The 13,716-nt window shown below is 40.3% G+C and overlaps 1 protein-coding gene across 25 annotated transcripts in view; it reads right to left on the minus strand.

Annotated features, from left to right (window-relative positions):
• KCNMA1 (potassium calcium-activated channel subfamily M alpha 1) overlaps positions 1–13,716 on the minus strand; it is a 929,290-nt gene that overhangs the window by 661,518 nt on the left and 254,056 nt on the right. For all 25 annotated transcript variants that reach the window (XR_006354799.1, XM_043983958.1, XM_043983956.1 and 22 more), the window contains exon 2: positions 7,515–7,676. Coding sequence is in view for 24 of the 25 variants with exons in the window: in XM_043983958.1 (XP_043839893.1) it covers positions 7,515–7,676 (162 nt within the window). In the remaining variant the exon portion in view is untranslated. The remainder of the gene's footprint in view (positions 1–7,514; positions 7,677–13,716) is intronic.

Raw genomic sequence — 13,716 nt, forward strand, 5'->3', positions numbered from 1 at the left:
AAATCCAGGTGGCCAAGAAGACAAGAAGAAATGGGTAGTAGCAACCACAGAGGGCTACCACCCTAGGAGAACTGAGGGGCAACATCTATGACAGTGGGGAAAGAATATCTCACAGAAAGCATTCTAGGGCTCCACTGGGAATGACAGTTCTCTTAATATCTAAGGAACTGCTTTATTATGGGGACACCTGGGGTGCTCAGTAACTCCGAGACCTCCAACCCTCACCCTAGGGCATCTGCAGGGCCTTGTGCCTCTCTCAGACCAATATATGGAAAATGGTAAGAATGTCCTATATTCAAGAAGACACAATTTTCCTAGGGTTACTTATTGGTCCCAATGCTCCCTCCATGTGCAAATATGATGGCATTAAATGAAAGGAAGGCAATCTGCCAGGTGGCAATTTTATTATGTGATCATGAGCAAATCACTTCCCTCTCTGAGCCTCGGATTCCTCAGATTTAAAACAAAAGAGATTGGACTTAAAAACTCTCTAAAGTCCCTTCTAAATTTTGTTTTTGTTCAGTCATGTCCAATTCTTCATGACCTCATATGGGGTTTTCTTTTTTTTTTTAATTTAATTTTATTTTTTTATGGGGCAATTGGGGTCAAGTGACTTGCCCAGGGTCACACAGCTAGTAAGTGTTAAGTGTTTGAGGCTGGATTTGAACTCAGGTCCTCCTGAATCCAGGGCCAGTGCTCTATCCACTGTACCACCTAGCTGCCCCCATATGGGGTTTTCTTGGCAAAGATATAGAGAGGTTTGCTATTTCCTTCTCCAGTGGATTAGGCAAACAGATGTTGAATGACTTGCCCAGAGTCACACAGCTAGTGAGTGTCTGAGGCCAAATTTGAACTCAGGTCTTCCTGTTTCTAGGCCCAGCACTCTATCTACTGAGCCATCTGTCTCCTAAATCCCTTAGATTCTTTCAATCTTAGTTTCCTCATCTCTAAAATGAGGTGATAACAGCACCTATCTCCCAGGGTTGTTGTAAGTATCAAATGAGATAACATATTTAAAGTACGTTGCAGACCTAAAGGCACTACATAAAAGCTAGTTGCAGGGGGCAGCTAGGTGGTGCAGTGAATAAAGCACCAGCCCTGGATTCAGGAGGACCTCAGTTCAAGTCCAGCCTCAGGCAGTTGACACTTACTAGCTGCTTGACCCTGGGCAAGTCACTTAACCCTCATTGCCCTGCCCCCCCCCCAAAAGAAAAGCCAGCTGTTTCTTCTTCCTCCTTCTGCTCCTCCTCTCATTCCTCATAGTCATTATCACCTAGGCCCTGTGATTCTAGAATAGTTTCCCTAATTTGTATCAGTCATATCCTATATGTCAGCTAACTGCCATGCCACACTTTGGTTTTCGTGTCAGGCTTATCTATGATTTCACTGTTGAAGGCAACTAGCAATAAGGATATCTCCCCTAGGACTTCCATTCACAGTCTTCTGCAGTTGTTTGGGACATTGAAAGATTAAGTGTCTTGCTCAAGGTCCCGCAACTAGCATGTATCACAGGTGGGATTTAAACCCAGGTCCTTCCTGACTTAGAAGCCAGTGCTCCATCCCCTATACCACATGTTTAATGAGGCTATGCAGCACAGCTGAGATGTATTCCAAGGACTCAGAGACACCCAAGGGAGGAAAGAATCAGAAGTTTAAACTAAAGGAGAACATTGTTATTGTTGTTGTTTGTCCTTCATTCTCCAAAAGGACCGTGATGTTGGAGTGACGCCATGACTTGAACTAAATTGGATTTAAGTGAAGGAGGGCTGTGCAAGGTCACCAACCTCATTCTCTCCTCCAGAGCCATCTGGGTCCAGTGGCAAGATATATATCAGGTCGATTGGAGATGGCCCTGGATGTTTAAAGCAATTGGGATTAAATGACTTGCTCAGGGTCACACAACTGGCAAGTGTCTGAGGTGAGATCTGAACTCAGGTCCTCCCAACTTCAGGGTCAGTGCTCTATCCACTGTACCATTTAGCTGCCCAAAGGAGAACATTGGGGAGCAGGAAAGGAATCAGAGACCTTTCATGAGACTACCGTGTGGAGTCTCTCATTCTTCTTGGTCCCCCCCCTAATAGAGAGATCTCTGACTCACAAGTACTCCTCCCCTGCTCCCCACCCCAAGAAGCCAGACCCTGGGTGGGAAATGGGAGGTTAAAGAAGCCTCAGCTGTCTCTGAAATTAAAATTTATTTTCATAAAGTTCTAAAGGTCAAATAATTCCCTTCTAGATCCAGGTTTTTTGATGTGAATAAGATAGGCCAAGACTGTATTTATAAAGGAGCAGTTACCAATTGTGGCTAGCAGCCTTTAAACATGTTTAAATATTCATTTCTATTGGGTAAAGAGTAAAAGTATATAGAGAGTAAATAATAACATGGGTTATAGAGCTAAAGGAAAACTTTATTTAGTCTAATCTCCTTTACTGTATAGGCAGGGAAAGCAAGGCAAAAGAGGCAATGTGATTTGACACAGTTAAGTGGCAAAACCAGCACTCTTGAATGCCCATCAGGGCCATTACAAGCATTTTTTGTGCCTGGGGTAATGGGCACAAAGTATGCTCTCAGTTCAAATGGAGCCCCTCAGGCCCCTCAGGGCACCCATTTGGGAGAACATAGAAGGTGGGAGAGGCACAGGGTAGGTCTGTGTGGGGGCATAACTAACTAGGTGTGGCTGTTGAAGGACAACAGGGAAATAGGTGGCATTGAGTAGTTTCCAATGTTCAATAATTAGCCTTGCAAACTAGCTAGTTTTTTCTAGGCTGCTGATGGCACCCTGAGACAGATCTTGGGTCACCTCCACCCAAATTACAGCTCTGCTCCCACGCCACAATCTTTCCTCCCTGAAAGAAACTTGGTCCCAACTTGGTACCATCTTTAAGCTGGTGGTTTTCTGCTATATGAACTGGCAGAAAATATAATCTCTCGCTGCTTCTTGTGAGAAGTATACTGATCATTCCACCTTGTTAAGACTATAGGTGTTACTATACACAATAACTACAACAATGGAAATGGGAAGAATAGCTACATGCCAAAAAAAGCAAAAGCAAATATAACAAAATTATGAAGATCAAGCAGGACTCAAATAAAGAGAGGAGAAGATGCCCCTGGCCAAAATGTCCAGGAAGATGGGAAGTCCACAGGTGTTCCACATGGCACAGGTGTTCAGACTTTTACAACATATCAATCCATTGGGCTGATTTTTTTTCCTCTCCAAAGAAATATTTTTATATTGTGGGATAGCTCTCAGAGAGGGGGCTCCTGGTATGATCCAGACACTGGATATGCATAATTTCCATCCTTCATTCTTCTGTAGACTCTGAGACAGTTAAGCTTCTTAAAGGTATAGGAGACTTGGTAGTGGTAATCACTTTTAATGGATATTATTGCTTTGATTATACAACTATAACTGTTAGTTATGGTGGGTTGGTTAGAAAGGAGGAACCAGATAATGATATGCAATGCCATTGAGTCTTGGAGTCCCCAAACTCCACTCCCACCTATGACCTTTACCAGTTGTGTGACCAAAAGCAGGGTACTAGATTTCCTCAATTCTTAGTTTATCAGTGAAATGGCATGACAATGCTAAGCATATTTTCAGACCAGGATGCAGTGATGAAAGATTTCATAAACTACTATATCAATGTGAATGATTAACATGTTTTCCATTTGGCTTCTCTACCAAAGAAGGGGTTTCCTGGAAGTGACTCCAGACTTTGAAAGGTGACCCATCTAGAATGCAAGTCCTATCTAGCAGGTCCTGTTAAACTGGAAGAATTTCCAGGATGGGTAGGTACAGCAACCAACTGTGGATCTGTTTTTGAGGAAGCAGCTCAACTGAGTTAAGAGATACTAAGGGTTTCAATCTATATTTGAGAAAAGACTACCCATATCCATGGAGTCACAGTGCCTTAAGTACTGAAGATTTGCATAGACATAATAGATTCACATAAACCCTCATATTGCTTATTAATATAAATAACTTTCACATTTGAGCTTAATTAATCATCTCCCTTGTATGCACACTTTTTAATCCCTAGGAATCCTGAGCAATGAAGTGTTATGCAGGGTCACAAAACCTGTATGTGTCAGAGATGGGGCTTGAATTATCTCTAAGAGTCTCTCTTTCTCCAGGGCAGTTTTGTTCCACACACACACCCCCATCCTGAAGTTAGTGCATCCAGCTGTGGGCAGCACCTCTGCAACCATACATTGAGTCAGAAAGAGGCCAGATGTTAAAACTGAATCTCTGAGCCATGCATGAAGGAAAACACATTAAAAATTGAAAGGGGAAAGTCTGCCACTCCTACCAACTCTTCTTGCTTTTGCCCTACTGTTGTTACAAGGATAAACATTTGGACAATTCTAGATAAATACAACTCTGTGTGTGTGTGAGAGAGAGGCAGCATGTCTGGAAGAAATGCCTCCTGCCCCCTTGCCAATACCTCCACAGAAATTCATTTCTCAATTCACAATAAAAAACTTGCCTTCTTTTAAGGCAGGGGTTCTTAACCTGGGCCATACTGACCCATGCTTATATTTCAAGAAATCTGTGAATTTGCAGGAGAAAAATGTAACATCTTTATTTTCACTAACCTCTAACTAAAATTTAGCATTTCCTTCAGTTACTTAAAACCATAATTCTGATTGTACACAGTATCAACAACATTGTGTATTGATCAACTATGATAGCCTTGACTCTTCTCAGCAATACAATGGTGCAAGATAGTTCCAAAGGACTCATGTTGGGAAATGCTCTCCAAATCCAGAAAAAAAAGAACTGTAGCATCTAGATGCAGATTGAATCATACTATTTCTATTTTTTTGTTTTTCTTTTTTGAGCTTTTTCCCTTTTGCTCTAATTCTTCTTTCACAGCATGACTAATGCAGAAATATGTTTAATGTGATTATACATATATAACTTATATCAGATTGTTTGCTGTCTTGAGGAGGGTCCCCTCTCAAGGGAGGGGAGGGAGGGAGAAAAATTTGAAACTAGAAATCTTATACAAACAAATGTTGAAAACTATCTCTACATGGAACTAGAAAATACTTTTATGATTAAAAAATAAAATAAAATCATGATTCTGAGAAGAGGTCCAGAGACAACTTCCCTGAGACTCAGTTTCCTTACATGTCTAACTCTATGATTCTAAGATTTTGTGGTCTGGGCACTGTGCTAGGTACAGAGGCATGTCATGTATCAAGGAGACAATGTTGGATGATAGGAGACCAACTAGTCTGTTCTGAGAGTCAGGAGACCTGAGTTCTAGGGGATTAGACTAGATAGACTCTAACGTATTGTCCATTTTGAAAGTCTATGATTCTGTTATCTTGTGAGCTAGATTTCCATCTGGCTGAGAAATGTCATGGTTCTGTGTACTACTCAGGAACAAAAGATTCAGCCTAGCCTTATGTAGATTTTTTTTCCAAAAAGACCAGCTGGCAGATTGGGTAGTAGTGAACCTGGACATTTGGGCAGGCAATGTCTGTGCAAGCAAATGTTAAGAATCAGGCCAAGAAGCCACAGGACCTAATTAGTTTAAAGCAAAGTAATGTCAAAATACCACAGCCAAGATCCCAGTGGCTTATGAGGAAACAGGTTGTTTGTAAGAGATATTGGTCCAGCTCAGGATGTAATGTGTAAGGGAGAGAGCATTGAACGAGGAGATTATAAGCTTCATGCCTTTACATTGACTTTCTCCCAAGCCTATAATTCACTTCTTTCTCACTTCTCACTCCAAGGATCCCTTGCTTGCTTCCTTCCAAACTCAGCTCAAATGTCACCTTCTATGTGAATCCTTTTCATATTTCCCAGATATTAATGCTCTTTCCTTAGAAATTACTTCAACCAGTAGAAAGCAGTTTGGCAGAAACTAGCCATAGATCAACACTTCATACCATATACCAAGATAAGGTCAAAATGGATACATGATTTAGACCAGGGGTCAACTATAGGTATGAAGGAATATGAAGTTAGAGCAGAAGGTGTAAACTGAAAACAAAGGGAAGTGTTAAGGAACCATCAGTCACAATAATAGAAAAAAGGAGGTTTGGTGTAAATGGGAGCATAAGAGGCAGAAGGATCAAAAGGATGTTTTGAGTTGTTGTTGTTGGAGAGTTTATAAAGCTCAGGACCCTGGGATTCTGGGAAATGACATGATACAAGATACCACCATGAATGGGTAAAGTGAAAAGAATTGAGTCACCTTCAACTCTTAGATGAGTCATTGTTTGAACAACTCCAAGGCTAGTGAACTCATTACTCATTCCATTCTGAAGAAGGCCAATCTACTTTGATGGCAACTCTAACTTTTAGAAGTCCTTCCTTTTATTGGGCCCATATCTGCCTCTCTGTTCTGTCCTCTGGAGGCATGTCAGATAAATATTAATCCCTTTTCTCACAAAACAATCCTTCCAGTGGTTGAAGGCAGTGACCATGTTCTTGTCAAGTCTTCTCTTCCCTAAGCTAAGCATCTCTAGCTCCTTCCAATGATCCTCATATGATTTCATATCTCTTCACAATCCTAGAGGACTTCTCAGACCTTTTCAGTCAATAACCATCTCTCCTTATTCTGAACTTCTTTTAAATGAATAAGAATCAGAGCTGAGAGAGACTTTAGGTAGGATCTAATCTGATTTCCCCCTTTTACGGATTCAAAAACTTCCCCCCACCCCAGGCAGAAGACACATGACTTGTATAACATTAGATGGATATTTAATGGCCAAACAAGAATCTGAACCAAGGCCCACTCACTCCAAATCCAGTACCCTTCCACCAGCAAGTACACTGCGTAAATAACAAACATAACCTCAGAGCAATGCAACAACAATCTGACTGAGCTCAATGTGTTCCTAGCTCTTAATTTACTTCCTAATCACTATGAAGACATAACTGGATCCATCCTCTGACAGGATCCAACTCACCTGGATTCAAGGAAAAGAGATTAAAAAACAGGTAAATAAAGCCAGAAAGCTAGCCCAAGGCAAATGCATATTCCTTAAGTAGCATGAGAAAATAAATGACTCTCCCAAGTCAAAACAAAGCGAAAAATCATGCCTTTATGATTCCACAAGTTAGAGCTGTGATTTTCTTTACTTTTCTTTTCATTTTTTTGGATTGTTCTCATCCACTTCTCATGAGGGAAGGCAGCAAAGTAAGAAGAGATCCTGAGGCACCAGCTGTGACCACTGAAAAGTGGATTTCCCATGCCTTTATTCTAGATCCCATTCTCTATGAACTCCCTTGAAGAGCACCCAGACTCCTGGGTCTTTAGGCACAGAGAAAGTGGCGACATTAGAAGAACAGGAATGACACCACAGCTCCTTGATGGAAATACAAAGTGTCCCTCTTCTTTGCAGGCATCTCACCACCACCAATCAGAAAACACAAGGATGCCTGGCTCTGATACTCAGGGTACAGTTTACCATGGAAAAGAGGATCATCCATAAAACAACAAAAGCAACAGATAATCATTGCAAAAACAAATGAGGAGAAGGATAGGGGTCTTACCAAGACTCTGCCAGTTAGCGTCTGGGCAGATATCATCACTCCCGCCCAGTCTTTCACAGAGGTCATCCAGCCAACTTCTGCTGCCACCGCTTCCTCTTTTTCATCCACTGGTTTGAGGGTGCCATCTGCCTGAGTAGCGCCATTGTTAATCTTCTGGGCCTCCTGACAACAGAGAAAACAGAAGATTGGCACATTGGGCCAAGGAGGAAAAAAAAGAAAAGCCAGTACCTGATAGGTGAGATCAGATTAAGGAGACCCTAGCTTGGGCATGACAGAAGGGAGCTATTTGAAACTGCACCATAGGCTTGACATTATTGTTTAACAGGACCCCCTGATCCCTTATCATCAGGAGTACTTGAAAGGTCAACCTATTGGAACCAAGAAGAATATGTCTCCATTCCCTTTGGCAGTCCTACAGACCTAGACCACAGTGGTCTAAAAGCACCCATTTATAAACTATCAGCACTGCCCAAGACTCACGGCAGAAAGAGCATCCCAATCATCATATCCCTTCTAAGGTGAGCAAGAGTATCCTACTCTGGATGTAGGGAAGGAAACTTGTGAGTTGTTGCCTGCTCTCTGTAGGGGGAGCTTCAGCTGGCTATATGCCCAATCTCCAGAGTAGGAAGAAGGAGCATTAAAGAGTGGCAAAGCAAGAGGAAACAACTAATTTGGGAATTTCCAAATAGAGAAACTTTACTAGGACCATGTGAGTTTCCTTAAGGGTAGATATTTACCAGGAAAACAATAGAGTAAGCTCTTTGTTTTCTTTTCTTCTACCACTTACTATTTGTATGTCCTTGAACCAGCCTTACCCTCCCTTAATTTCACTTTTCTAATCAATAAAATCAAGTGCTTGGGATGAGGGGATCTTTGAGGTCCCTACTAGCTCTGAATCCTATAACCCAAAGCTGTCTAAAATAGGTCTGTCTCACGAAATTTTAGTTTACTAGAGACATTGGATTCTGTTCTTGAACTGCCAAGGGCTTCTATTCTAGCCCTATGACCACAAACATTCAACCCACAATTTAATAGCTGCCTACTGTGTGTCAGGTCAGGTACCCTACTAGGTGCTAGGGATATAGAGACAAAAATAAAAGTCCCTAGCCTATATTCTATCAGGGATAGAAGCAGTTACCTTCAGTCCCTAACCTACTCTGACCCTGGGAAATATCCTTGTTCTGACAAGGAACACGTAGGAAATTCTGGGTTAAGACAAAAGCTTGCACTTTTAGTGGGGTCACCTTTATGAGAATTGTACTGCTAGCGTCTCCCATTGGACCCTGCTCTCCATGGTCCTGAATTCCTGACCTGCTCCCTGCTCTGACCTCTGACAATTGCATATCCTAAGTCCCCTCCCACTTGTTTATCTCCCCTGGTACTAGCACCCTGCTTGTGACTCCTCCAAATATCTGCCTTTCCTTCTTTCCAGGGCTGAGGTGAGGATCAAATGAGATCATAGATATTAGAGCAGCTGCTATAAAAATAAACCTGATTATTATGAATACACTCCTAGAAAGCTCTCTCAGTGGGAGACAGTACACAAGGATTGGTTTGTGGCTTTTCCCCCTTCCACCGATTTTAATATTTTATAAGATTATATTACTCTTACAATAGAAAGATGCCTAACCACTCTGTTGTTTGAAAATGGGAAAGATAGAAAAACTCAACAATAGGGGTTAGAAGGGTGAACACAATCTGTAAACAGTGCTACTGTAAGCAGGTGGTTGCTCTATATTGGGTAACATCAAAAAGCCCAGACCAAGTTTGCTGAGTATACTCAGTCCCAAATCTGGGAATAGAAGTGCATACACCACGGCCAAAACATAGCCTGAGCTATGCAGCCTGAGTTGGAATATAAACCGGAACCTACAGACATGGTTCATGGACTTCCTGATCGGTTTAAGGTATTAAAATAACATCTGATATTTACGGAAAACTTTAAGGGGTTACAAGTACTTTATGTAAATTCTTTAACTGAGCCAACACTGTGAGATATACCATACATACTATTGGTATTCTAGCAATCAAATCAACAAGTATTTACTCAGCCCCTACTAGATGTGGAACATTGTATTAGGACTAGAGATACCAGTACAAAGATTGAAATGATTCCTCCTCACAAAGACCTTATATTCTGATGGAAAAGACAAGTCCCTGTTATGGAGTGTGTGTTTATACATGTGTTTACATACATGTATATACATAATACAAAGTGAATAAATACATACAGAGTAGTTAAATATAAGATAGTTTGGGAGGGAGGGCATTTGTAGGGGGTGTGGAAGGGATCAGGAAAGGTCAGCGAAGAAGATAGTATATGACCATCATCTTGCAGGAAGAGAGGAGGACTTCATGAGGGGAAAGTAATTGGGGAATACATTCTAAGCATAAAGGGTTATGAGGGGAGGTATCATTATCCCCATTTTATAGACAAGGAAATCAAGGTTCAGAAAAGTCAAATGATAGCTCATAAATTACAAAGATGGGATTCATACCTGTCTCCCCTAAACCCAAGACCAGAACTCTTTCCACTGCTTTATTTCACATTGCAGCTAGGTAGCACAGTGTATAGAGTACTAGACCTAGAGTCAGGAAGACCTGAGTTCAAATCCATCCTCAGACACTTACTAGCTGTATGATCCTGGGCAAGTCATTTCACCTGTGTTTGTCTCAATTTCCTCAACTATAAAATGGATATAATAACAGTATTTATTGGCAGGAGTTGTTATGAAGAATAAAATGAGATATTTGTGAAGAACTTTGCAAACTTTGAGGTGACATAAAAATGCTAGCTGCTGCTGCTGCTTCAGTGGTGGGGGTGGTGGGGTGGGGGTGGGGGTGGTGCTTTGTTAGAAGGAGAAAAGGAAACTAGCTATGTTGTCTCCTAACGCAGTGCCTCTTTCCATTGCATAGTTGTGTACAGAGTTTATGAATTGAGGGAAATCACCCTCAGTGAGCACTAAAAGGGGTGGGTATCTCATGAAGCCAAGAAATTTCTCTCAAGGGAGAGGTGAGCGGCTTTTTTTTTTCTGGGCAATGAGGGTTAAGTGACTTGCCCAGGGGCATACAATTAATAAGTATCAAATGTCTCAAATTTGAACTCAGGTCCTCCTGAATCCAGGGCCAGTGTTTTATCCACTGCGCCACCTAGCTGCCCCCAGAGGTGAGCTTCTTAACTATGAAGAAAAGGAAAGACTAAGGAAATACATTGCACTGACCCAAGCATTATCATATTCAAAGGAAATCCAGTCGGATAGGGAGGACACATGTCATTATCATGACATTCTCTATGAGTTACACCATTTCATCCCATTTTTCTGAACTATTTAGCCATTAAAGGTGGGAAGACACAAAATGATCCAGAAGAAGCAATTCTAGACCTGGAACCCAAGACCCTGGGTGCAAATATTAACTGTGTGACCTTAGACAAGGTCACCTGACCTCTCTGTGGGCCTTCATTTTCTCATCTGTAAAATGGGGATATAGAACTAGATGATCTCAAAAGTCTTATTTCCACTCTGAATTCTACAAATCCATCATAAAATGACTTCAATCTGTCTTTTACCAGAAATGTAAATCATTACACTCTCACATAAAGTTGATTATACAAATGCTTAATATTTCCTCAAAAAAATAAATAAATACTTACTATTTCCTGAAATGCAAAGGCCCACATATGTACTCCTTCTTGGTTTAGAACCCTGAATCTCCCTCCCTCAGAACACACACACTGAATCACTTAATTTTTACAAGACATGGGATCCCTTTCCAGCTGTCACTGACCTTCTACATTTTTATATATTTTTTATTTCATTAAAGGTTTCCCAACTATATGTAAAAAAATTAACATTCATTTGTTAAAATTTTAAGTTTTAAATTCTCTCCCTCCTTACTACTCCTTCCTCCACTGAGAAGGCAAGCAATATGATATCAATCATACATGTAAAGTCATGCAAAAATATTTCCATATTAACCATGTCGCAAAAGAGAATGCATGAAAATGACAAGAAAAATAAAGTTTAAAAAGTATGCTTCAACCCTTCATCTGGGAACTGACTCCCTCCTAGGCCCCTCCACCATAATAACAACTCAAGGGGAATAATAATCTCACTGCCTAGTAAGAAGAGGCAAGAAAGGGACTTAGTGGATAAGTCTGCAATTCTTAGATATTTTGATTTATAAAATTATTATATATTTTTATTTGTCTTAATTCATGAGGCTTTGAGATATTAATAGATGGAGAATTTGGGGGTTTTCTTTCTAGATAAAAAATTCATTTTATATTTCACTGACTACAGTTATTACAACCATTAATTAGTTTGTTACATTCTTGGAAATACATGAAGGAGAATTTGGGGATTTTTTTATAAATTAAAAAAAAAAGTTTATTATGTATCTCACTGGCTTTTCAGTTATTGCAACCATTTGTTACTTTCTTGGAAATAGGTGAAGGTTGATTGATTTGTTATTGTTGTTTTTTTTTAATTCTGTACAGCTGAAGGTAAATAAACTCTATTCTATTTTGGAACAGAAAAAAAAAAAGTGTGCTTCAGTGGATAAAACACCAGCCCTGGATTCAGGAGGATCTGAGTTCAGACACTTGACATTTATTAGCTGTGTGACCCTGGCAAGTCACTTAACCCTCATTGCCCCACAAAAACAAAAACAAAAACAAAACAACAAAAAGTATGGTTCAATCTGTATTTGGAGTTCATCAGTTCTCTCTCTGTAGGATGGCATTTTTCATCCTAAGTCCTTTGGAACTGTCTTGGATCATTGTATTGCTGAGAATAGCTAAGTCATTCAGAGATGATACTCCTAACAATGTTGCTGCCACTGTGTACAATGTTTTCCTAATTCTGCTCACTTTACTATGCATCAGTTCATATGTCTTCCCAGGTTTTTCTGAAATCATCCTCCACTGACCCCCTACTTAAATATATGTGCATGCTCTCATCCAGTAATTTGATTCTTCCAAATATCATTATTAATCCCTACTCCAACATCCCATTAAAGACCTGAAGTCTCCATATGAAATAAAGAGATCCTTCCTTTGGGGGCAAAAAAGAGGAAAAGAACATTGGTTCTCAAAGTTTCTCTGAAAAAAATATGTAAAAAGAACATACTTTTAAATTTACATTATTAAAATTTTCTCCATCATTTTCTTCAGCCTAGGCAATCAACAAAACAATAAATCAAGCCCTGATTTGAAGTGCTTGCTGATTTCTGAGATGTAAATGCTCACACTGAAAATTTAACAACCTTATCTTGTGAATGGGTACAAACTGACTCCAGCATACCACAGCTCATAATCCTGCTTCCTTGACCTTAACCAAGTCACTTAATCTCCCTGGGCCTCAGTTTCCTTACTGTAAAATGGAGGGGGTGTATTAAATAGTTTCTATAGTCCTTTCTAGCTGTAGACCTATGATCCTACAATTATCTAGCCTTGAATTCACTGGGAAAGGAACAGATGTCAGTGAGAGCTTATGGAATGGAAGATCTTCATTCTTTCATAACAATATAGATGGAGGTCATCTTAGTCAGTTTTCACAAGATTTGTATCCCCACCATATATGAAAGTACTTGTTCAATATCAAAGTCTTATTCTGATACTTCATCAGAGCTGGGAGGCAACATCAAGTTCCCAGTTGCAGGGCTAGCTTCAAAGCACTGAGCTATACATCAAGTATAGGCTTGGTTGGCAATATGGCCATCGTCCAAGATCCAACCTAGTTCTGCTTGGGGAACTTCATCACCAGCCTCATAACAGGATGATGGACCTTTTTTCCCCAAAATCAACTGTCTAAGAGTCTATCAAGTCATAGAGTAGTCTAGACCTGCTTTGGGGAAGGGAAACCCATAGTGATGAAATTATAGGTTCCTTGGTATGAGCTGTCCAAGAGCCTTTATTGTTATAAGATTTAAGAATAATTTCATATATTTATAAACAAGCTTTATGATTCTAAAAAAGGACCTTCAGCAACGAGTAAGAGTCTAATGAAAGGTAGCTCCCTGGACTGGGATCTACCTCTGCTTTGCTGTGCAAACAAACTCCTTGTTTATTTATAATACCCCTCCTCAACCTATTCCATGAGAAAGGAATGTTGGGACATTTTCCCATTTCACAGATTAGGAAACAGGCTCACAGAATGGCGCAGTATACTTAAGATTCAGGAGACCTGAGTTTGAAATCTAC

Source organism: Dromiciops gliroides, chromosome 2, assembly GCF_019393635.1.
Source record: "Dromiciops gliroides isolate mDroGli1 chromosome 2, mDroGli1.pri, whole genome shotgun sequence".
In the NCBI taxonomy this organism is placed as follows: Eukaryota; Metazoa; Chordata; class Mammalia; order Microbiotheria; family Microbiotheriidae; genus Dromiciops; species Dromiciops gliroides.